Source organism: Eptatretus burgeri, chromosome 15, assembly GCF_056783735.1.
Source record: "Eptatretus burgeri isolate ZD-2024b chromosome 15, Ebu_testis_v1, whole genome shotgun sequence".
Taxonomy (NCBI): Eukaryota; Metazoa; Chordata; class Myxini; order Myxiniformes; family Myxinidae; genus Eptatretus; species Eptatretus burgeri.
In genome coordinates, this window is record NC_140975.1 from 53,963,812 (window position 1) to 53,988,314 (window position 24,503).

Genomic DNA, 24,503 nt, shown 5'->3' on the forward strand with positions numbered 1-24,503 from the left:
GGATCTTAAACGTCCACTAGCAAAGTACTGGTAGACGAGTCCTTCAGCTTGAGGTTCATCTGCTGGATGGTGCACACATTCATGAATTGCCTTGCAGGTGAAACACCAGGATGGCAATTTATTGCTTGGCTGAGATTTAAACGCAGGATAGACAGCTCAGAGTTGGGTGTGTGTAACTCCAAGCTATTCGGTCAGCCCTTACTTTTCATACATGTTTGGCCCAATATTAGTCGTAAATGAAGTTACGTGTTCATAAGATCATCAGTACGCTTCAAACTGTCGGTAATTATTTGTACCAACTACATGTGCTTTTGGAGTCAGAACTGACATCGCAAGAGGTAAACTCATCATTGCTAGGGTTTGCATAAATCCTCCGATAGTTCATCAGACGAGAGGTAGTTCTGCGATTCAAGTCGTGCCCCTCATCCTAAAAAGGAAATCCCAGGATATTAGTTCCAAGCTGTCCATCAGCCGAGTTTATCCCACAGAATGATATGTACATCAAGTTAACCTCACCTTTTTCTTGAAAATTTCCTTCCAATGTATTTTTGATAGCTTTGCGTGCTGAAGAAAATACTTAACCGCCGTATCGTGTTGAATCCTCCAGGCACAGACGTACAAGAAGAAGGAACAATGGATAAGGACAATAAAAACTCTAATCGCAGAAAACCATGTTCTCGGAAGTCTCGATGAGGTAAGAAAACCATGCATTGCATTCTCATTCATAAGATTGCATCGTGCTCCTGGTGTGTGTTGATATTGTGCATCGTAAGCTGATAGTCACTGAATGAAGCATTTGTTGATTGTAAGATTTCATTGTTTCTTTCGTACGGAGCACATTGTTCCTGATTTGCATCATTTGTTGAGGGTGCAGCTGTGCCACTGATGCAGTGCGCCCTGTAAGTTAGAGCAGGAATTTGGAATTTGCTCAAAGTGCCCGGAAATAGCTCGCCTACTCTTCGCGAAAGGCAGACGGGACTCCCGTCGAACGTCCATCGGAGGGATGGAACACAATTGATGAATCGCCCTCCCTGCAGAACATGAGGATCAAAGTTTACAGCAGGACCGAGATTCGAACCCAGGCTAGACAGCTCAGAGGAGAGGATGCATACTGTACATCTTGACTATCATACTCGTCCCATTTCATTGCTTTTGCAATTAATTCAATTGTCAAAGCAACATGATCTTGTCCTTAGAGTATGATTTGAATCGGTGATCTGTGGTTGTCACTCTGATGGACTGTATCCTTGTCTTGTGGGTGCAGGTGAATGCGATACATATCGATTCTGATACACTTAGTAAGTATCAAAAGTTAAGCTAACTTTGTGTGTACTCATCCACAGCAATTATTGGAAGGTTTTATTTTTCAAATCAGGTTCAAAATGTCCAAGGGCTGAATACTTTGAGTGAACTAGATGGTAGTCATGGAATACCTCCCCCACAAAGTCTTCAGAAGGACTTGGTGCGACCAGGGCCAAGAGGGGGGGGGTAACTACCCCTGGGCCCAGACCTAATGGGGGCCCTTAATTATTCCTTCAATTTCTCTGTTTCACGTAATTATTGTTTGTGATCCTGAGATAAATGTGTACAAGTTATATTTTGAAAATTTGTCGATGTACGCCCAATATGCTCCATATCAAATGGTCATGTGACATGTGGTGAAGTTTAAATTTTCTCCGGTGAACAGTTTTCGATGTACGCTCTAAACTAAATGCAGACATACTCGTACACACACACACACACACACACACACACACACACACACACACACACACACACACACACACACACACACACACACACACACACACACACACACACACACACACACACACACACACACGTTCTACATTCCATGTACGGACCAATTGCTTCAACCTGCTTTTCACTTCGGACACGGGCTAATTACTTTGTCTACATTGTGGCATTTTGTACATACTTCAGTGTGAGTAATGGGAGTTTACCTTTGCTGTTTTTATTTTTTTTTGTATACCTTGTCAAGGCTCGTATGAGAGCGAACACACAAGTGAGGAATAGAGTTTTTGATGAAGAGAGCAACTCCGCCACCAGGATGAGGCTCAGGTCTGTTATACCAGAGGAGGGAGTAACCAGGGAGAGATAATTGGGAGTCAGAGACGTCTTGAGGAAGGAAAGTTTCTGTTAGGCAGATGATGTCTGGTTTGTCAGTGGCAACCTGTATGGAAAGATCTGAAAGGTTTGAGCGAAGGCCCCGGATATTTGAGGTCCACACTGTTAATGAAGAGGGAGGGGAAGAGGCTTTGGGTGCATGAGATGGGAGGGGATGGGAGGGTAGGACAAGGGAGGTGGGGGGGAGGTAAGAACAGTTGTTGAAAGAGTGTGGGGGATTGCAGAATAGCTAGGGGAGGGGGCCGGATGAGGAGGAGAAAAGGCTCTGTGGTGCTGGGGGAGGGGGGGACAGGGGGCAGAAGGCAGTTGAGGATTGGAGGAGATGGAGTGATGAGATGCAAGTGAGAGGGCAGGGGAAGGAGGCAGCTTTGTGGATGTGAGGAGGGGGAAATTTTGAGAAGGGTGAGCGGGGTGTGTTGAGGGAAAAAGGTGAGGGGGGAGTTTTTTGAGAAAGATGAGAGGGAAGCTTGGAGGGAGAAGAATGTGATGGTTGCTTTTAGAGGGAGGGGTGAGAGGGATGAGTTGGCACTGAAGTTGGAAAAAAGAATGGTTGATGGAAAGCGAACATTCATTGCAAACTGGGGTTTTTTTTTTAATTTTTAGGTCAGAAATGCGATGGAAGACATTTCTTGATGGATGCAATAAAAGCAAATTGAGAGAATGGAGAGAAGAAACACTGTAACAGTTGGATTTTTTAGGCAAAGTACGAGGGAGAGGTCGAATTTAGAGCAGTCTGTTTTAATAGTTGAAGAGTAGTGTATTATCATTCGGTAATGAGAACCACACGTGTGAAAGAGGAAGACGAAGCATTATAAGAGATCATTTTTATTATCAGTAGTAGAGAGAGAGAGAGGGAGGCAGAGAGAGAGAGAGAGAGAGAGAGAGAGAGAGAGAGAGAGAGAGAGAGAGAGAGAGAGAGAGAGAGAGAGAGAGAGAGAGAGAGAGAGAGAGAGAGAGAGAGAGAGAGAGAGAGATATATATATATATATATATATATATATATATATATATATATATATATATATATATATATATATATATGATTATAGGAGTTGTATTGACACAAGACAAAGGTGATAACTGCACAGATTTATGCTGAAAGGACTTTGAGGTTGTTATTGTTTAAGCGCATTCTGAGATGGAGGGGCACATGACATTTTTGTTATGGGCATGGTGCCAGGGCCTCGGTATGGTCCCAGAGGTCCAATTGACAATCTCAAGGACACTGTGTGCTGCAGTCCCGATGGTCCAAATGACTTTCTCACTGCGAGTTCAATCATAAGGATTTCAGAGCCATGAACCCTTGCAACTGCAGACATGTGCACAGAGTGCAGAGCAGAGACAACACACTTAAAAAAAAACTTTTAAAAACCATTATTTAACTACTACTCACATACAACATCTGTACAATCAGTATAAAAGTGTGATTACATAAGCAAGTTTTGATTATCACAACTCTTCAACCAAACGAAATAGTTACCCACAAAGGTATCCTAATTTTTTTTCACTTAGATTAATATAATCAACCAGAAAAGTATTCGCCCTTAATCTCGGGGTCCAATTCTCCCCACAGAGAAACAAATATGAATACAGGACACACACAAACGTTCACTTGCGAGCACTCGTTTAAATGGCAATCCTTTCTTTCACTCAGCTAAAATTGTTTAATTGGGACTTTCATTTAAACTCATTAACAGCACAGGATGAAATAGGGGGGGGGGGGTTTGGGGAGCAGATGAGGCATTACATGGTTCACATTTCATTCTCACTCTAAGCCAGTGATCTTCACTATTTTTTTGAGAAAAGGGGCCACTTTTGCCGATAGGACATCAGTATGAGAGCCACCACACCACCTGCAAGACTCCAAAATGGCTGCTATAAAGTCCCGTCTCCACGTACTCTTGTTTGTTTGTTTTTTTTTTGTTGTGGTTACTGGGCTGCAAGCATGATTGTTTGTGTCCTGCCATCTACTGATGCCATGATGTTATTTTTACGCTTTACATTGGAACACTCATTTGAAACCATTGGATCAATTTGATTGCATTTATGGCGGATTATGATGGAGCGTTTTCACATTGTGTATTATTGCCCGCATGTCAGGGGTCGCACTTTGGGCCACCGGGGGCCGTCAGTGTCTTGCGGGCCACGCAATGAAGGACAGGGTTCAAAGCGATGGCCCATTGTGCCGTGTGCCCATGGAGGAAGGGTTGCTTCTACGTTTGCAGGATTACCTGGGACTTGCCTCAGTACTGCCCAGATCAGCTTTGTGCTTTCAGGGGTCAAACCCTTGCTCACATTTACCGTATTGAACTGTAGTGTCACTGCGCTTCACCATGCTGATGACAATCACCTTGCATAGCTGTTCTGATGATATCCAGTAGGTAAGCAATCACAGATTGGTTTTACTCCATAGCTTTGGTACTCATGTGAAATTGGACTGTTAAAAACCCTGTCTTTGACACATTAGGCTGTAAAGAGCCGCCAATGCACAGAGACAGTGTTGGAGTTCCGTTTGGCTATAAGGTGAAGAAATGCTCGGACTGTTTGTGCATATTTCCGAATGGGTAGGCAGTACATTATGCACTGTGTCTGTCCATGGATGGGTCTCTCCAGTGGCAAAGATTGGACCTTGACTGCCCCATGCCACATCAGCACCAAGGCTAGAGGGCAGGAACGACCCAAACGTGAACATGTTTCTGCCTAATGGATAACTACCTCTTTTGCCCAGAAATGGAAGAAGTACTCAATTATCTCATGGAATAAATTATTCCAGCTGCGCCAAGAATTTTGTAATGCACATGAAATTGTCCAACTCAACCTAAAGAGCTATATATGAGAAGCTGGAATCCTGGTGTTGGCTTAGTGGTGAGGGTGGCTGGCTTGGGATCTTAGGGTCCTGAGTTTGAGCCCCGTTGGCTGCATAACCAACACTGGGTGGGGTTGACTGAGCCTGTCATCCTTCCGAGGTCGACGAAATGACCACCAGTGTACTGGTACAGGGGCACAGCATCAGCGGCATTTTCGCGCCCTAACAAAATGATAGCTGTCATTCGCAAGAAGATATGAGAAGCTCTTTTCCATGTCCCACTCAGCCTGAGTAGTTCCATACCAAAAGCATTTATAGGGGGCATAAATGCAAGCAACTCTCAAGCTACATGACTGTTGCACCGCAATAATGGTGTCACCACATATTGACAACTCGGCAACAGCGACATTACAAGACATATCATCACTACCTCCTCAATCCTTCACCTCAAAAACAAACCCCAAATAGAGCAGAGATTGCAGACCCTCACCAGGACTGCTTTTGTGGGGTGTTTGTGTCGTTTTGTGTGGTGTATTTCGTGTGGCGTTTGTGTACTGGTGTGTTACGTAATTAATAAGTCAATGAGAACTGCCACTTTATAACTGCTGGCAGTGATGACTGAGTACAAAGATGTCCCGCTTTGATGCAACCCCACTCTGATTGGACACCTAACGCTGACCCATGACGTTTTTTACTTGTTTTATGATTATTATATTGAATTTAGAATGGGATTAAGATAAATTCAATTCAAATCAAATGGAAGACCAAATAAGTACAGTCCTGTATTGGAGTCATTAGAAGGAACCTAAACAAGCAAAAATCAAAGACTAAGTCACCAGGAGAAACCTGGATAGCATTCACATTTCAGCTGCTACTCCTCTACCCTCAAACCCATCCAGGCACAGCCAAGTGAACCTTATTCAAAAAGATAATTAAATAAATAAAAAAGAACCCAGATCCCCCCCCAAAAATTCTGGTTGCCAGACCATGTGTCTGATTAAGTTGAAATTTAAAACTTACTTGACGACCCATGAACCCGTTGGGTTCCCTTTGTGACAGTGGTTGATAAAAAAAATCATTTAAAAAAAAAGATAGCTCCAGTGAACTATATTGCTGAGGTTGTTTGCATTGATCAAATTCTCCCGAAGAGTACTTGACTGAATCGGGAATTGATTTTTTCATAATTTTTTTTCGTTGCCCGATTTGAATGAAACTTGATACTGCACACCGCAGGAGAATGGTGAGTAAGGTGGGCCAAAAATTTTTGCGCTATCATGTACCGTTTTGGCTGTATTTTGGGAACATACATATATATATATATATATATATATATATATATATGAGCCTGGTGTTAGCGCAGTGGTTAGGGCAGTGGCTTGGGACCCAAAAGGTCCTGAGTTCAAGCCCCGTTGGGCCACTGAATTAATACACCAGGGGGTTGACTCAGCCTGTCATCCTTCCGAAGTCGGCAAAATGAGTACCAGTATACTGGGCTGGTGTATACCCCGGTTAAAATAGGTGTACCATATCCCTGTGTCGTAAGAGACGACCAGGGTTGCATCAGGAAGGGCATCCGGCGTAAAACATGTGCCAAATCACTATGCGGATCATACGGATGATCCGCTGTGGCGACCCCTAACGGGAGTAGCCGAAAGAAGAAGAAGATATATATATATATATATATATATATATATATATATATATATATATATATATATATATATATATATACATACACACAAGATGAGAGTTTTAGTAATATGTAGATATTCCCCATCACTACTACATCATAATTGTGAAGTTTCAAGATGGATTAAGTGGCTCAAGAGAAATCATTATTTAATATTTTATTAAATGCAAAATGGCTGCCAAACCATGTGATCTATGACATCATATGTGTGAACCTTTTGTTCCTCATGGATAGGTGATCTCATGTGTAAAGTTTCGCCTCGATCTGTTCAACCACTTCAGAGAAGAAGATTTTTGAAGGTTTTTATTTAAAAAAAAAACAATATGCCTGCTGAATCACTTGACCGATGACATTATAAATTTTTTTTTATTATTATTATCTCTAGATGAGGCTCAAAAAATGTTCAAACTGATCAGATATAGCGTTCTTCATGTGCAATTATTTCATCATAACGAAGGCACCTATGATGTCCTCAAAAAATCACACTCGTTCCCCATGAGGAGTACTTGCCATGTGTGAAATTTCAATTTTTTTCCTTGATGCGGTTTCACAGATACAGAGGTCCAAAGTTTTTCCGCTTTTCCAACATGGCTGCCACACCACGTGACCTATAATGTCATGATTATCATTAAAGCATTCTACATGAGTGGTCGCTCCGATGGCGAGAATTTCGTCTGAATCCGACAAGCGGTTGCGGAGAAAAACACTAAAGTTCTGTGCAGACAAACAAATACAGACAGAAAAACGGACCCAAATGCAATACCCTCTCCTTCTGCGAGGGTAACAAACTCACAAACAAATGCTTCTGTTCATCTTCAATGGGAAGTTAGAATTGTAACTTGGCCCGATATTTGATTTGCATCTCCAGTGGCACGCTTGTATCCATTTGGATAAATTTGCAGAGCAATTTGAGGAGCAAATAGATGAATAAAGCCCTTTTACATGAAAGAGACCCAGGATAAATCTCAGATTACATGGACCGCTGGATATAATCCTCTGAAGTGTAACACCCTTTGGTAAGTCAACTTCTCAGTAGAAACCACTCAGGAGCAGGTTCAACCACATGCTGTTTCACTGACTGCTGACTTAACGAAGGATCACGCTTCGTTGAGGTAGCACACAGTCTTATTTCGCACCTCCTGACTCTTGATATTCACCTTGTCCTTGTCCAGAGTATTGAGTTTGAAGTAATCTTTTGAATCATAAGATATGTTTCTGACAAATTTCAAAGCTGAATCTGAATAATCATGCAGATTGTCCATTTTTAGCTCACCTGTTAGAAGAACAGAGAGACATAGCGATACCCCCGGCGTGAGCGTCAGCGTGAAAAAGTTAAAAGTTTTTTTCCTTTCTCATGTTTTTATCTACCACACTTTTTTTATACGCCCGATATATATATATATATATATATATATATATATATATATATATATATATATATATATATATATATATATATATATATATATATATATATATATATATATATATATATATATATATATATATATATATATGGTGGAGTATTATGTGATACCGGTCATCTGTCCGTCTGTCTGTCTGTCTGTCTGTCCATCCATCCGTTCCTTTCCACAATCTAACTCCCAAAGTTTTCAAGTTTCACGTTTCATATTTGGTACATATGTACAGACTGTGGAGACGGTGTGTCGCGACATACGTTCGTCATCTAAAGTGGTTGCCATGGCAACCAGGATGCTGTTTTCCATCCATTCCTGTCCGCACTCTAACTCCCAAAGTTTTCAACTTTCACATTGCATATTTGGTACATAGGTACAGACTGTGGAGAGGGTGTGTCGTGACATACGTTCGTCATCTAAAGTTGTTGCCATGGCAACCAGGATGCTGTTTTCCATGTAGTAGCACAATTCTGTATATACCTTCTTGTTCGGGCGTATATTGTGCTCACTTGCGCTCTTGTTACTAATTACAATATACAAATACATATATTGCTTTAAAATTATACTTCACTGCAATGCTTTCTAAAAAAATATTAATTATTGGACTAGTCTTTTAAAAACGATAAATGTATAAACAGGCGAGCATTGGGTGGCTTTGACACCAACTCTGGTGGGTATATCTGGCACCCCATTCAGGAGCCTCTTTCAGTATTGTGGAAATTATTCCTCCCCTTTTTATTAGCTCGCCTGTTCAAAGAACAGAGAGCTATAGCGATACCCCTGGCGTGAGCGTCAGCGTGAGCATGAAAATGTTAAAGTTTTTTTCCTTTCTAATGTTTTTATCTACCACACTATTTTTTATATGCCCGACATAATATATATATATATATATATATATATATATATATATATATATATATATATATATATATATATATATATATATATATATATATATATATATATATATATTATGTGATACCGGTCATCCGTCCGTCTGTCTGCCTGTCTGTCTGTCCGTCAGTTCCTGTCCGCACTCGAATTCCCAAAATTTTCAACTTTCACGTTTCATATTTGCTACATAGGTACAGACTGTGGAGAGGTGTGTCGTGACATACGTTCGTCATCTAAAGTGGTTGCCATGGCAACCAGGATGCTGTTTTCCATCAGTTCCTGTCCGCACTCTAACTCCCAAAGTTTTCAACTTTCACGTTTCATATTTGCTACATAGGTACAGACTGTGGAGATGGTGTGTCATGGCATACGTTCATCATCTAAAGTGGCTGCCATGACAACCAGGATGCTGTTTTCCATGTGGTAGCACAATTCTGGATATACCTTCTTGTTCGCACGTATATTGTGCTCACTTGCGCTCTTGTTACTGATTACAATATACAAATACAATTATACATATTGTTGCGAATTCGCGCCCGCCGGCGTGCGGACGGCCACATCACTCGGATCGCGGAAAATCGCCCACCGGACGGACAATTCAGTCGTGACCCTCTCGGACCAACGCCGGGAGCTAGTCACAGGTGGGGGTTTAACCTCACCACGATCGTGCCAATTGCCCACCCGCGCAGGATAGGGTCGCTCGCCAAATTCGATCTACCTAAAGGCCCGGTCACACCTTGACGTTTTAGTCAACGTATGCCGATTTTTGAATTTTTTTTCTAAAACGCTGGCACACGTTGAATACGTTATGGGTAAGTTTTGATAACATTGAGAGCATGCTGAAAAACACTGCCATACGTCGTTGTACGTTGGCTTTAAACGTTGTACTTTTTGGTTGTCCTCAAATTTTTTCATGCTTGAAATTTCACGACGTATGCCGGCGTATGACTCACACGTTCCGCGATGCTGGCCACAAGTTGTATGCACGGTCTGCGATCGTTGACAGACGTCAACACATGCTACTTGTAAGTTAATCATAAGTTGAGACACGCCGAGGTAATGTTTAGCGTACCCGAAACTTATTTCTAACCTATGATTAACGTGTTGTTGGCATGTTACGCGATCGTTGCCACACATCGACAGACGTTACTTTTAAGTTACTCATAGGCTGAAAGACGTCGGTATAATGGATCGTCCTTGCGTCAGCGTCCACGGCCATGGCCAGGACACTTATTTGCAGCATTCTTCAAACTTTTCTTCGTCATGACGAGGATGTTCACACTTCGATGTCTAGCTTGGCTATGATTCCAATTGTCCATCGACAGCGTCTATTTAAAATAGTCGAGTTTGAGCGTTTTAACACGTTCCGAAGAAACGCTTCAAATTTCCAAACCCCAGCGTCAAAAAACAAAGGTGAGTGACAGCAATTTAAATCGTTCATTGTAAACAATGAAAATAGCTGAGTGGTACCGTTTAAAAGTCGTTGAGTGTAAAAAAAAAATCCAATTGTTGAGCGCAAGCGTCTACTTTCAATAGTGGGGTTTGAGTGTTTTAGCACGTTCAATAGAAACGATTAAAATTTCCAAACCCCAGCGTCAAAAAACAAAGGCGAGTGACAGCAATTTAAATCGTTCATTGTAAACAATGAAAATAGCTGAGTGGTACCGTTTAAAAGTCGTTGAGTGAAAAAAAAAATCCAATTGTTGAGCGCAAGCGTCTACTTTTAATAGTGGAGATGCAGCCATTTAAATCGTTGAGTTTATCATTTAAATCGTTAAATCGTTAAATGCAAGGACGATCCATCATAACCCACACCCTCCCCTTACACTCACCTACTACTGCCAACATGAACAAACTACTACTAATACTGATACTGATACTGATACTGATACTGTTACTGCTGACATGGACATCGACTCAAAAAGGACTCGAAAACACTGTTGGGTTCCCCTTTTATGAACACCATTTTTATATCCCAATTCCCAAAACCGCTGGGAACACGTCTTTATATGGCAGTTGTAACCTAGAAACACGTTCATTTATTTTTTTTTGTCGACCGGAAGACGTCATTGGAATACGTCTACATACGTCAATGTGTGTTGGGACTACGTAAAGAATTGGTTCAAAGCACGTCAAACATAAGTTAGAAATAAGTTTCGCGTAAAAAAGACATTACCGCGACGTGTTTCGACTTATGAGTAGCTTATAAGTAGGTTTTGTGGACGTGTGTAAGCATCCACATATCGTGTGTAAAACTTATCCCCATCGCATGCGGAACGTGTGTCATACGCCGAGTACGTCGTAAAATTTTGAACATGTTTAAAATTTCTTGGCGTACTCTACTTACTACGACGTATGATAGCGTACTTTAGCGTTGTACTCACGTATACCAAACTTACTCATACCGTATTTGATGTGCCCCAACGTTTTAGACACATTTTTCTTAGGTCGGCATACGCTGGCAAGATCGCCAAGGTGTGACCGCGATGTTGACACTTCCATTTCTACGGCAGTTATGATTCGAATCGTTGTGCGTCAACCTTTTAATAGGCTACGTCACGACATCGTCGGCGATGCGTGCAACGCGCTATGCCTAAGTTAGACTATCGTTGGGCATCGGTTGTGTAGGCCGACAACAGGTTCATAATTCGTTGGTATAAGTTATCTATAACACAACGAAACGTTCTGTGTCCGTTACTAATGCGTTATACATAAGACCAAGTCGCTATGAATACGTCCGAATCTTTTAAAAAAAAACATCAAAAGTTCAGTGTAAGCCAGCGTTTTACATACATTTTAATACGTTGCCATCGCTGGCTAAAACGTCAAGCTGTGACCGGGCCTTAAGTACCTGCGCGAATGGTCGACCGGGTGATCGTACCACGCCACAGGCCGACTCCGGACACGAACCGCTTAAGCAGTCCGCTCCATGCTACAGTGATAACCGAGCGGTGTTATCGTCGGCCTCGACGGTTCCGATTAATTATCGGGCGTATAAGCCCAGTACGCACCCTTTACGTGAAGCAGGATGGAGGGTCAATAAAGAAAAGACGAAGCGAAACGGGAAAACAGTTCACACAAAGCATATTTATTTCCCGGCACACGGAAAGCACACATATACAGCCAAACAGTCAAAATGCACATATAGCAACCAAAACAAAAGCAACAACGATGCAGAGTTACTACCGACTACGCGCACACACGGCAACACTTATACAGTTCTACTTTACAGACGGCACCAACACACATTTACTCAAAAGCAAAGGAAAGAAGCCACCCTCATAGACAATGGGGCAGACAGGCCTGTAGGCCAATTGTGTGCGTGACCTGGAGGAGCGGCCAGGACCGCGAGACCGGGGGGGGGGGGTCCTACCCGCGTCCTCGTGACGCGTTGGCGGGCGAGCCGCAGATGTGGCCGCATGGCTGTGCCCCGACTCCGTGCTCCTTGGCGGCTTTCATTGGCACGACATTTGGAGTGGGGTGGGAATGGGGCCCACTTTTTGCACTATCTCAGCACGGGGGAAAGGGGGAATTGTTGATGCCCCAGGGGAGGGAGAATGGCTGGCTGGCTGGCTTGGGTCCCGCGACGAGCGATCCCACACCGCGACCTCGTCGCCGACCGCCGTCCTTCTCGCCTCGGACCCGAGCTCCTTTGCCTCTTCCCGCAACTCTTCTCAGCCGACTCCAGAACCCAACTCGAAGACACACCGATCACTTTGCCAGCCGACTCGACTGACTCTCCACCCGACTCGACTGACTTCATTCGCCTTGCACTTGCCTTCTTATAGGCCGGCAGGAGCAGTTAATATGCAAATATCCGGATCAGGATGACCTCGGGTGCGAAGCCACGCTCGCCCATTGGTCAGAGGAAAGGGGCCATGAATCTCCCCTGATCCTAGAATTTGCATATATCGATTTCACACAGATGCGCCTGGAGGCGGGGCCAAGCCACCCCGAGCTTGCTAATTGGACAGAACAAAAGTGGGCGTGTAGCGTTCCTGATCCGAATTTTCCCTTGGAAAGGCCGCTATTTGCGCTCGTGCCTCGGTGCGTTCGGCACCAATCGCCGAATGGGCCCGAGACAGCCCGATGCTCAGTGTTCACAGGTGGTGCTTGAATGGCCGTAGAAGGAGAGAGGCGAAGGTGGTGGAGGGTTTTCGGTGGTGGTTGATGGTTATGGTGCCGTTGGGAATGGCCGTGAGGCGATGTTTACGGGATTGAGTTGTGAAGGTAAAGGTTGTGGCTGTTGGTGTTGTTGTTGTTGTTGTCTGAGGGTTGGAGCCTGGTTGTAGTTGGTGATGATGGCTGGCGTGGTGGTTGTTGTGTGATGGCGGTTGAGACGTGGTTGGTTCAAAATATATATAGAACAGAAAAACGGCTATCTCAAAGCGTCACAGCCCGGATGAATCACATAAATTCCCCCTATACAACGGGTTTGGGCTAACTACACATGTACTTAGAGATATCTCACCTACGGGCCCTTCATGGTGTAATGCAAATTTCCACAGCCGTAACAATATATTGCTTTAAAATTATACTTCACTGCAATGCTTTATAAAAAATATTAATTATTAGACGTCTTTTAAAAACGATAAATGTATAAACAGGCAAGCATTGGGTGGCTTTGACACCAACTGTGGTTATCTTTACACCGGTTGTCACAACTCAAGTATTGAGCCCAGCATGTGTAGATTTGACCAATTTTTTTTATTTGTTGCAGATGGTGAAGCATTACGATGGGTTGGACGCAGGGCCAGGCGTAAAACAGGTTTGTATTTTATGACAGTACCATCAGTAAAGATTCGCCGATCTCTGACTACCCTATGTGAAACAAAAGTGGTTCTAAAATCACAAGTTGAAACTACCTAAATCCAGGATCACTGCTCACCTCCACTCATTCCTTCCTCTTTATTCCTGCCTGTGGAACCAACTTCCACATTCTCTTCAATCTCATTCTTCCTTCCAGGTCTTCAAGACAGCTGTTCACCACCATCTTAGTTCACTCCCAATCCAAAACCATGATTTTTTCTACCCTCATTAACCCACCCCAAGCTCTCTTTCCAAATTTCCAGTTTCCCTCCAAATAGTTTTCTTCTGTATCTATCTTGTCCACCCCCTGCATCCTGTCCTGTCCCTCATTCCTCCCCACACCCATTGTTTGTCCAAGTCTGCCTCAATATTGACCTTCAACTCTGCTGTTTGTGTTTTCCCCCTCTCTCAACTGTTCCTTTTGTCCTGTTGTAGAACTGCACAAACTCCTCTCCAACATTTTGATAACTTGTTCATCTTTAAGGACCACAATTATTCCCACGTTATCGTGGAAATGCTTTTTTACTCTGGGTTGGCTGGGAGAAGCTTGGCCCAAGTCTTTCACGAACTGGCTGGCCAATCCTGGCATTCAACTAAGGTTAGGGCAGGAATTTGGGATTTGGCCATGGTGCCGACGATAGCTCGCCTACTCTTCACGAAGGACACGTCCACCAACTAATGCCAGCAGAGGGGATTCCCATTTAACGTCCATCCGAGGGAAGGCACACATGTTGCAGATGAATCACCCTACCTGTGAAACACCGTGATGACAGTTTATAGCTGGGCTGAGATTCAAACCCAGGCATACCAGCTTAGAGGCGAGTTTGCACACCTCGAGGCCATCCTGCCAGCCCTCATTTTGATAACTATTAGCACTTTGAAGAGAAAGATTGAGGGCTTGCAGAATAGCTCAGAAATGGCATACTCACCTTTGAGCTGTCCTGTCTAACCCCACTATAAACTGTCATTTTGGTTCTTTATGGAGAGAACATTGCATTACCGAGTATGCTGTCCTTCGGATGGGATGTTAAACTCAATACCCATCTGTTAGCATTGGTTTTCTATGTGTCTATCTTGTCTTCTGTATCTAGATGAATATAAACTGTATCTAGATCACACAGTGTTTTGAAGCTAGCATGCCATTGTTTGTCGGTTCTATGTCCAAATGCCAAATTTCTGTCCAAACCAGCCACGGGGCTCATTCAGGCCAGTCTCTCAGTCGGTACCTGAGACACTCTCATGCCTTGTCTTCAGTAGAGAGTTGTGAACTGATTGGGTCAGATTTTTGTTCTCTTAATCTGCTAGAATTGTGCACAAGTGTTTTCCAAACCATCAAAATCGAAACCATTTGGATCATCCAATTGGAAAATCAAAACCTGCTAGTATAGTGGACCAAAGGACTGGCAACCCACTTTGTGAATTTATTATACCATGTACAATGGCATCATCCTTGAATGGACTTGATTGGTCCACACAATGTAAATGTCAATGACACCACAATGTCTTTTTTGAAAATAGTAGGCCATTATGTATTGGCATATTTGCCAAATTCCAATCTTATCCTGCCTAATTAATATACAATGTAATCTGCTGTGGCTGGCCTCAATTGTGCCGAGGGGGAAAAAAAAAAAACTAACTAGCAGGAACTACAGATAGCACCAACCTCGGGACTATCATAAATGCATTCGAAACATTTCTGGTTTTCATTCCCAGCAATTTTATAACTCTTTTAAAAGTGGTGACATCATCAATGAGAGCACAGTGTCTGACAATTACCTCCAAAAAATTGTTTTTTAAGTGATTCTTCACCATTGAGAGATGGGGCCAAAAACGATATATAGCATGTTATTTCAAAAAGTTGTTGGCAGGTTATGACAAAACTTGGTGGTTGAGTTGGGTAGGTAAACTATCAAACGTAAACTGTTCAGCCTGGCAGAGGTATGCGCTCTACAGAGTTCTGTTTTAGTTTCTACTGCTATGACATTATAGTTAATTATATTATCCTGCATCCTTGTTTTCTAGAACCTGCATTGAAATTCAGACTTCCTGAACATATAGGTAAGTACAGCACAACACAAATATCTTCCCCAGGTTGACTTTGAAGAATTGCTTAGGGTTGTTGTACCATATTTATATATGAACTTTGGTCACCTAATCAATATCGAGTTATGTACACTGAAGTAAAATATTAATAAGATTATGGTTTGGAGCTGTCACGAAAATTGACTCGGGAGTGCAACACGGCAATAATGGGCCAAATGGCCTCCTTTCCTTGTTTAAGATTGTACAGTGGCGTGCGACTCGTATTATAATCACAAGTTGTATTAATATAACTGAATCGAACCCCCTAACTTGATGAGGCAGCAGGGCAGAGATCGAGTTCCATCACAGCGCTTGCTGAACGACCTGTCAGCAACAAGTGTCGCCTGCCACGCGAGCACATTGTCTTTTCCCTGCTGATCGCCAGTTAGGAGGTTTGCAGCCAGGAAGATTAAATTCAACGAAAAAAGCGCCCTGCAGGTAGGGGGTTTGATTCAGTTACACTAATGAGCCTAATATGGTCACACATAAACGACGAGCAGTATGTTGTCCTGATGAGCCCACAACAAGAGTAAAATTGAGATCGACATCTCTACGTTCATTTATTTGTGACCATAGGCTTTAATCTCAGTCTGCAAAGGCTTGAGGACCATATGAATGCCTCCTAGTTTGGAGGTGATGTGTTGGTGTAATTTATGCACATGACATCATCATGTTATGGTCAGCGTGCTTCTTTCGTTGACTTAAATGTTCCTGGCTGCAAACTTCTGAACGGGTGATCAGCAGAGCAGAGACCATGTGCTCACGTGGCAGGCGACACTTGTTGCTGACAGGTCGTGCAGCAATTGCTGTGATGGGACTTGATCTGTGCCCTGCGACCTCATCAAGTTAGAGGGTTTGATTCAGTCATGCATATATATAAACCGAAACATGTGGAGTGTGATGAGCACTCCCCTGATGTTCATTGAAAATAGTCCTACACCAAAGCATCACCTCCAACCCAAAGGCCTCGGCTCGGCGACTTTTTCAAACAAACAAAAATTATATGCTCAACTTCAGTAAAACATCAAACGTAGCCGCTGATCCGGATTTCAGGCTTATTTGCCCTCAAAAGGATGGCATACCGATAAATATCTAACCAATAATGACCACTGTGTCCAATGGAGATTGCAGGAGTGCTCGTCACACTCCACACATTTCGATTTACCCACCGATTACATCACGTGCCTTCTGGTTGAATGGTTTGCATTAGCGGGAACAATTGCCTGGGTGGCAGGTGGACAGTTGTTCTTTGTGGATTATGCAGTTTTACCATTTGAGACATAACCCATGGCAATGCTCACAATAACAGTCAGGAGGTGTGTCTGATGTATCAACAACGAATGTGGTCATATATATATATATATATATATATATATATATATATATATATATATATATATATATATATATATATATATATATATATATATATATATATATATATATATATATATATATATATATATATATATATTGTTGCGGATTCGCGCCCGCCGGCGTGCGGACGGCCACGTAACTCGAATCGCCCACCGGACGGACAATCCAGTCGTGACCCTCTCGGACTAACGCTGGGAACCAGTCACGGGTGGACCTTTCGGTCTCACCATGATCGTGCCAATCGGCCCCCGCGTGGGATAGGGTTGCTCACCAAATTCGACCTACCTAAGTACCCACACGGAGGGTAGACCGGGCGATCGCACCTCGCCGCAGGTCGACTTCGGACACGGGCCACTTTAAGCGACCCGTTCCGTACTATCGGGATAACCGAGCGGTGTTATTCGTCGGCCTCGACGGTTCGATTAATTATCGGGCGTTTTAGCCCACGACCAACCCTTTACGTGAAGCAAGATGGAGATTCAATAGAGGAAAAGACGAAGCGAAGCGGGAAAACAGTTCAACAATAAGCACATTTATTTCGCGATGAACGGAAAGCACACATATACAATTCCACCAAAAGCACATGTAAAAGAAGAAGACAATGCAATATTACACAAAAAGCAAATGCAACAATGTAGATCTATCCGACTACCGGGTACACGGCAACACTTATACAATTTTACTTCACAGACGGCGCCGACAACACATATTCCCAAAGCAAAAGAAAAGAGAACCACCCTCCAGGATGAGGGGGGTAGGCGGGCCTGGGGCCGAGACCGTGTCGGGCCTACCCGTCTGATGATGAGACGCGGAGCGGCGGTGGTGCCTCAACTCCGCGGGCCTCGCGGACAGTGTCTGGTAGGGGGTGGGAAGGGGGCCCCCTTTGTCACACTATCTCAGCGCGGGGGGAAACAGGAGGGGGTTGCTGATGCTCGGGGGAAGGAGGATATCACCCTGTCTCGGGTCCCGCGGCGAGCGTCTCCTCCTCGACCTCGGTCGCGTTTCTGGCCTCTCCCTGTGCCGCTCCCGGCACCGACGCGAGCACCCCCTCGTCCGCCCTCGCCGCCGTCACCTCTCCACAGCTCCGTCCTCTTCACTCTGACTAGTACCACTTCTTTCCAGCTCCACCGACGACTCTCTTGAACTCTGCACACTCAACTCTCAACTTCCAACTGAACTGACTGACTGACGAACGCAGCCGTCTATATAAGCCCCGTGGCTTCGCTCTTTTACCCTTGACCCTCTGCCTCCGACCCTTCACCTCTCTTGCTGGCTCCCCATTGGCCCGAGGAAAAGTGGGCGTGAATGCTTTTTGATCCATGAATTTGCATATAGCGTCCGCCCTCCAACGCCCTGGAGGCAGGGCCAAATCGCCCCTCGCTCACAGATTGGACGGGACAAAAGTGGGCGTGAGTCGTTTTTGATCCGTTTTTCTGCGGAAAGTCCGTGATGTTTTTGAACACGCTGCTCGGTGCGCGCCCCGCACGAGTCCAGCATCGGTGCCCACGAGTGGCGCGAGATGACGGTGATGCGATGGTGGCGAGTTGTGACGGTAAAGGTCGTGGCGGTTGTGGTGAAGCGGCGTTGTGGTTGGTGGTTGTGATGGCTGTTGAGACGTGGTTGGTGGTTGTTGTTGTGATAGCTGTTGAGACGTGGTTGGTGGTGGTAATAATGGCGGCTGGTCCAAAATAAAGATAGTAAAAGAAAAACGGCTATCCTAAAGAGTCGCAGCCCGCATGAATGACATTTATTCCCTCTAAACAACGGGTTTGGGCCTAACTACACATATACTTACCGAGATATCTCACCTAAGGGACCTGAATGGTGGTTTGCGAATTTGGTCAACCACAACACTACCCCCTCCCCTTTTTACAGACTCGTCCCGAGTCGTCAAATTTTCGTGTGCCATCATGTGTAGTTTTCCCCTAGTACATTTTACCTACGGATCCCTGAGTGCGACATTCATGGTATTCATGTCCCCAAAATAAATAACCTAAGGGCTGAGTAACTACCTAAACAAACTCACTCACACGGACGACTTAAATAAAATTGCCGGCGCTAAGACAGACATGCCGGGGGCGCACTCATATGTACAGTACATCTTAACCTTAACTTACAAATTTTACACTAAACCATGGCCCAGGATCAATGAACTCTGCAAAAAGAAAGCAGTTAGCAGGGAGCCAGGCTGCTCACATGCAGTCTCTGGCTCAAACAATGCAGGTGACAGGGGACGTGGCCGGCTGCTCACACGCAGTCCAAGGCCTTCCTTTTTGAACTGAACGCAGTGAACCACAACGGTGCATGGGCTGCACAAACGCAGTCTCCGTGCCAGCTCAAGTGGCACACGCAATGAACACAACGAATGGATGGATGAATGGTTTGAATGGATGAACGCAAACACGGTGCACGGGCCGCCACTGCAGGCCCGTGTTGTAGCTGCCAACAGGGCAGTTCTCGCAGCTTGCAAACTGTTGCCTTGATCCTGGTGCACATGACAATGAACAGGGGGGGGGGGCAGAGCAAAATTGAACGGGGGCTGGTGAACAGGGGCAGTGGGCATGGCATGGCAAAGGCAGCAGGCAAACACAGCCCGCAGATGAACTGGCCGGCACAGGCATTGAAGCACAGCAGCTGCAGACGATCCGGCCGGCGCAGGCCTTGCAGCACAGCAGCTGCAGACAATCCAGCCAGCACAGGCCTTGCAGCAAAACAACAGCTGCCGATGAAGTTGGCCGTCCTCTGCCTTGCAGCAACACAGCCAGCAGATGAAGCTGGCCAGCCTTTGCCGTTCAGTGGAGGTTGGTGGAGGGAGTGCGGTGGTGCTGGCCACTCGGAAGGCGGGCTCAGACCTACCAACCTGTCTCCCTCTCAACCTATCGCCTTTGCCTGTCATTGTCTATACCCACTCCCCTAATTTGTCAAACCCCAATTTAGCCCCAACTTTTTTATTTTTTTTTTTACTTCCCCACTATAAATCGTCCCCTAACCCCCTGTACTGTCCTTGTTCGGCTAACCTATCCTGTCACCTAGCCTACTCCCAACCCCTACGTTCCCTTCCTGGAGGGGAACAAGGGAGAGCTGGCGTCCTGTGTCGAGGCCCAACGAAGCCTCAGGATGGCCTCCCCAGACTTCAGCGATCTAACCCAAAGTGGGTCCAGCGGCCCACAACGACAGCGAGGGGATGGATGGTGCGGAGGGGTACACTTCCTAATCTACCCTAACCATTAACTGTTAAACTACCCCGGGGCTTCCAACAAGCGCCTCTCGCTTAAACTATTGGTTCTAACAACCCAGATTCCCGTCGCCTGTGTTGGTGTCCTCACAATTTCGGGCCTCGCCCCCCAATTTTCTCTCCGTGCCCTCACACGGTCTCATGGCTGGGACACGTGGCTCCCTTTGGCAGGCACGACCCTCTGCCGAATCTCCCGCTATGGCACCCCCGGGCACTACACTGCCTCCGAGCCTACCAGCTCCTTAACACCGGGGAGTGCCCCCCATGGCACCTCCCCTGAAACGCACACGTGGCAGGCTGGCTTCCCAGGCCCCTTTCCGAGGGTCACCCGTGCCCACAACACTGCCCACGCGGCTAATGGCGCCCCGGGCCCCCGCACCAAGCAGGCGCACCCGTGCCCACTACGCTATCCCGGCCCCCCATGGGCCCTTGGCCTACCACGGCCGACTAGCCTGGTGCCCGGGGTACCCACTCAGCGATACTCACCTTTCGCAGCCACGCTCCCAGCCCGTCAACAGGGCTCCTGCACCCCTCCAAACGGGTTTCGAGCCTACACACCCACCAACAACAAAACAACCTCCATTTTTGTTAATTTGACTAACCCAGCTAACTCACTCTACACTGACCCCGGGCTCCCTTGGGCGGGAGTCACTCCTCCCCCAAATCACTCATCGCACCATGCATTCCCCATTCGCTCCACTCACACAGACCCGCTGGCCTCACTCACTCACCAAGCACATGCTTCCACTTCACTCACCAACTCTTCAACACACACACCACTGAACTCTGCCATCCTTCTAACTACCTCCCCTAACTAACTCGTGCTCCCACGTCGTCCCTTAAACTATAGCACGTTCCATTTAACACTACGTCGCTAAACTACATCCCCTCTACACATTCACCAGTCTGTCACTGTCTCCAAATAAATCATTTTATTTCCCAACCTAAAGCTCACTAAATCCCTCTACCTAATCCATTCCACGGGCCCCATGAGGACTTACCCCTGCCCCATGAGGACTTACCCCTGCCCCATGGAGCCGGTCTAACTAAGCTAACCCTTCCCCCTAACTAGTTTCCATCCTGTGCCCTGTTCAAGGGGGTCTTCCACCCCTTGCCCAGGAATCCTGTGCACCCGAAAGTGAGGCTTACTGGTTTTTTTTTTTTGTTTGTTTTTTTTCCATGCGCATCGCCAGCGCGGCAACTCACAGCTCGCGCACTTTACACCTGCCCGTGACGTCATGCAGCTGCACGTGTACCTCATCCCTTCTTGGACGGTACCATCCGGCAGGGATTCCCCTCCTGCCGGATTCCAACCCCACGTGCAGCCATGACGTCACCGTGCGCATAAAAAAAAAACACAAGCCCCACGTCTCGAGGGGTTCCCCACGCGAACACATGTGCTTTGCCCGTTGGAGCTTAACACACACGATCGCGTGGAGAACCCGTCCGGTCCAAATCCGTAATCCTGCCTAAACTTTGTCCGTCCGCGGGATCGGCAAATCCACCGCTGGCGTTTCCGGACCGGGACTTCACTCTCGCAAGCGAGCACGTGGGTCCTCGTGCGTTGCACAGCACGGACCTCGTGCTCACTGCTGGGTGAACCCGGCACGGTCCCCGAAACAACTACAGCCGCTACTCGGCTTTCGTTCTTCACGTCTCCGTCGTCGCCTCCATTCCACCCACGCACACCTGCGTGTTACGACGCTCACACACCATTCCATTACATTCACACCGGGAGACGCGGCTGCGTGCTCCCGCATGCCAACCGACATCTCCCTCACATACCGCTCTCTCACACACACGGTCTCCCTTGCATAAACCATACCACTCACACGTGGTGCTCCATTCACTCGCGGTTCCTCATCCACACACCGTGCCTCACTCATACACCGGGCCTCACTCACACACGCGGGGGCACTCAACCGCGGTGTTTCATCCACACACCGTCCCTCACTCACACACACGGGGCCACTCAACCGCGGTGCCTCATCCACACTGGCCGTTTCATCCACACGCACGGCCTCACCCACACACGCGGGAGCACTCACCCGCGGTGCCCCATCCACACTGGCCGTTTCATCCACACACACGGCCTCCTCCACAAACGGTGCCTCATCCACACACGGCGTGCTGGGAAGCACGTACTCTGGCACCATCGCCACCACACCACTCACACACGGGGTCGCTTCCACACACGGGGACGCACCCACGCCTTGCACCACACACATAGGGACAACCACACTGGGGATTCGTGTCCCCACAAGGGTCTCCGGGGCCTCTATACCCCCCAAGCTCTCCGTGCACCCGTTCGCAGCACTCCTCTCAACCTCGCAAAGCACGACCGAACTCACCTGGTCGTGACTCGCCTCAAGGGGGCATACTCCCTCCCCTCGTTCCTGGAGAAGGCCATCCAGCTGCTCGCACTGGGTCTCCATCCAGTCCACCAGCTCACCCCCATTGTCCTCCACTACCTCCGTGTGTGTGTGTGTGCGTCACTTACCCCGTCTTCATCGTGCAGTCTTCCCTCTATCGTTCCCATCTCCCGTGTCTCTGCCAACTCAGTCACCTCTTCACCCTTTACCTCCCTTGTCTCAACTATTATTATTTCCTTTGTCGTCACCTCGTGTCTCGTCTCACACGTTTTGGTCTCCCCATTTAATTTTTCCCTTTCGGTCATCGTCACGACCCTCGCCCAACACGCCCCCCGAATTATTTTTTCACCCGCCTCCACCGCGGGCCTGTCAGCCGTTGCACCCCCACCCAGCTCGTTCGCTCCCACACGTGGAGTCGCCATTTTTATCTCCCTGGTCACGGCCTTCATGCCCGCCTGCAGGCATCGGCCCATGTTCTGCGTCTCACCCCGCAGCTTTTTCGTTTCTTCCTTCATTTGCTGTGTATTCGCATCGATCTTTTCGTTCATGCTTTTTATTTCGTTTATAAATTCAGTTGTGTTTGCATCCATCTTCGCTGTCATTTCCTCATACATTTTTGCCAGCATGGTGAATAGCTGGGCCATGTCAGGTGCGCTTGGGTGAGCAGTTTCGGCAGGGGTTGGGGAAGGGTTTTGGTGGAGAGGGGGAGGGGAGGTGTCATACACCCCGGCCGCTGCCGCACCCATTTCGGGCTCTGGGTTCAGTTGGGCGAGTTCGTTTTCCTGTACAACCAACATTTCCTGCACGGGGATTCCATCCTGGACCATGGATTCTACACATTCTACATCCATTTCTAATACCCCCGGCTCCCGCTCGCCTTGAGACGCCATCTTGCTTCTCTTAAAGGGTTAATTTAGCTCGCTCGTAATTTGGAGGGAATCGGGGGTCGCTCCTCTCACCCCTGGACCAATTCCCGTGAATTTAGCCGGAGACAGGAGAGCCCGTTTTCCCGATCTCCGATACCAGTGCCGCGAGGAGGGCGATGAGTTTATATCGCACGACCTGACACCAATGTTGCGGATTCGCGCCCGCCGGCGTGCGGACGGCCACGTAACTCGAATCGCGGCACGTCGCCCACCGGACGGACAATCCAGTCGTGACCCTCTCGGACTAACGCCGGGAACCAGTCACGGGTGGACCTTTCGGTCTCACCACGATCGTGCCAATCGGCCCCCGCGTGGGATAGGGTTGCTCGCCAAATTCGACCTACCTAAGTACCCACACGGAGGGTAGACCGGGCGATCGCACCTCGCCGCAGGTCGACTTCGGACACGGGCCACTTTAAGCGACCCGTTCCGTACTATCGGGATAACCGAGTGGTGTTATTCGTCGGCCTTGACGGTTCGATTAATTATCGGGTGTTTTAGCCCACGACCAACCCTTTACGTGAAGCAAGATGGAGATTCAATAGAGGAAAAGACGAAGCGAAGCGGGAAAACAGTTCAACAATAAGCACATTTATTTCGCGATGAACGGAAAGCACACATATACAATTCCACCAAAAGCACATGTAAAAGAAGAAGACAATGCAATATTACACAAAAAGCAAATGCAACAATGCAGATCTATCCGACTACCGGGCACACGGCAACACTTATACAATTTTACTTCA

At 46.6% G+C, this 24,503-nt stretch overlaps 1 protein-coding gene across 4 annotated transcripts in view; it reads left to right on the forward strand.

The window, feature by feature from the left end:
• LOC147012186 (pleckstrin homology domain-containing family G member 1-like) overlaps positions 1 to 24,503 on the forward strand; it is a 180,318-nt gene that overhangs the window by 139,966 nt on the left and 15,849 nt on the right. For all 4 annotated transcript variants that reach the window (XM_085855996.1, XM_085855995.1, XM_085855997.1 and 1 more), the window contains 4 exons: positions 608 to 694; positions 1,265 to 1,298; positions 13,677 to 13,724; positions 15,788 to 15,823. In XM_085855996.1, coding sequence (XP_085712122.1) covers positions 608 to 694; positions 1,265 to 1,298; positions 13,677 to 13,724; positions 15,788 to 15,823 — 205 coding nt within the window. The remainder of the gene's footprint in view (positions 1 to 607; positions 695 to 1,264; positions 1,299 to 13,676; positions 13,725 to 15,787; positions 15,824 to 24,503) is intronic.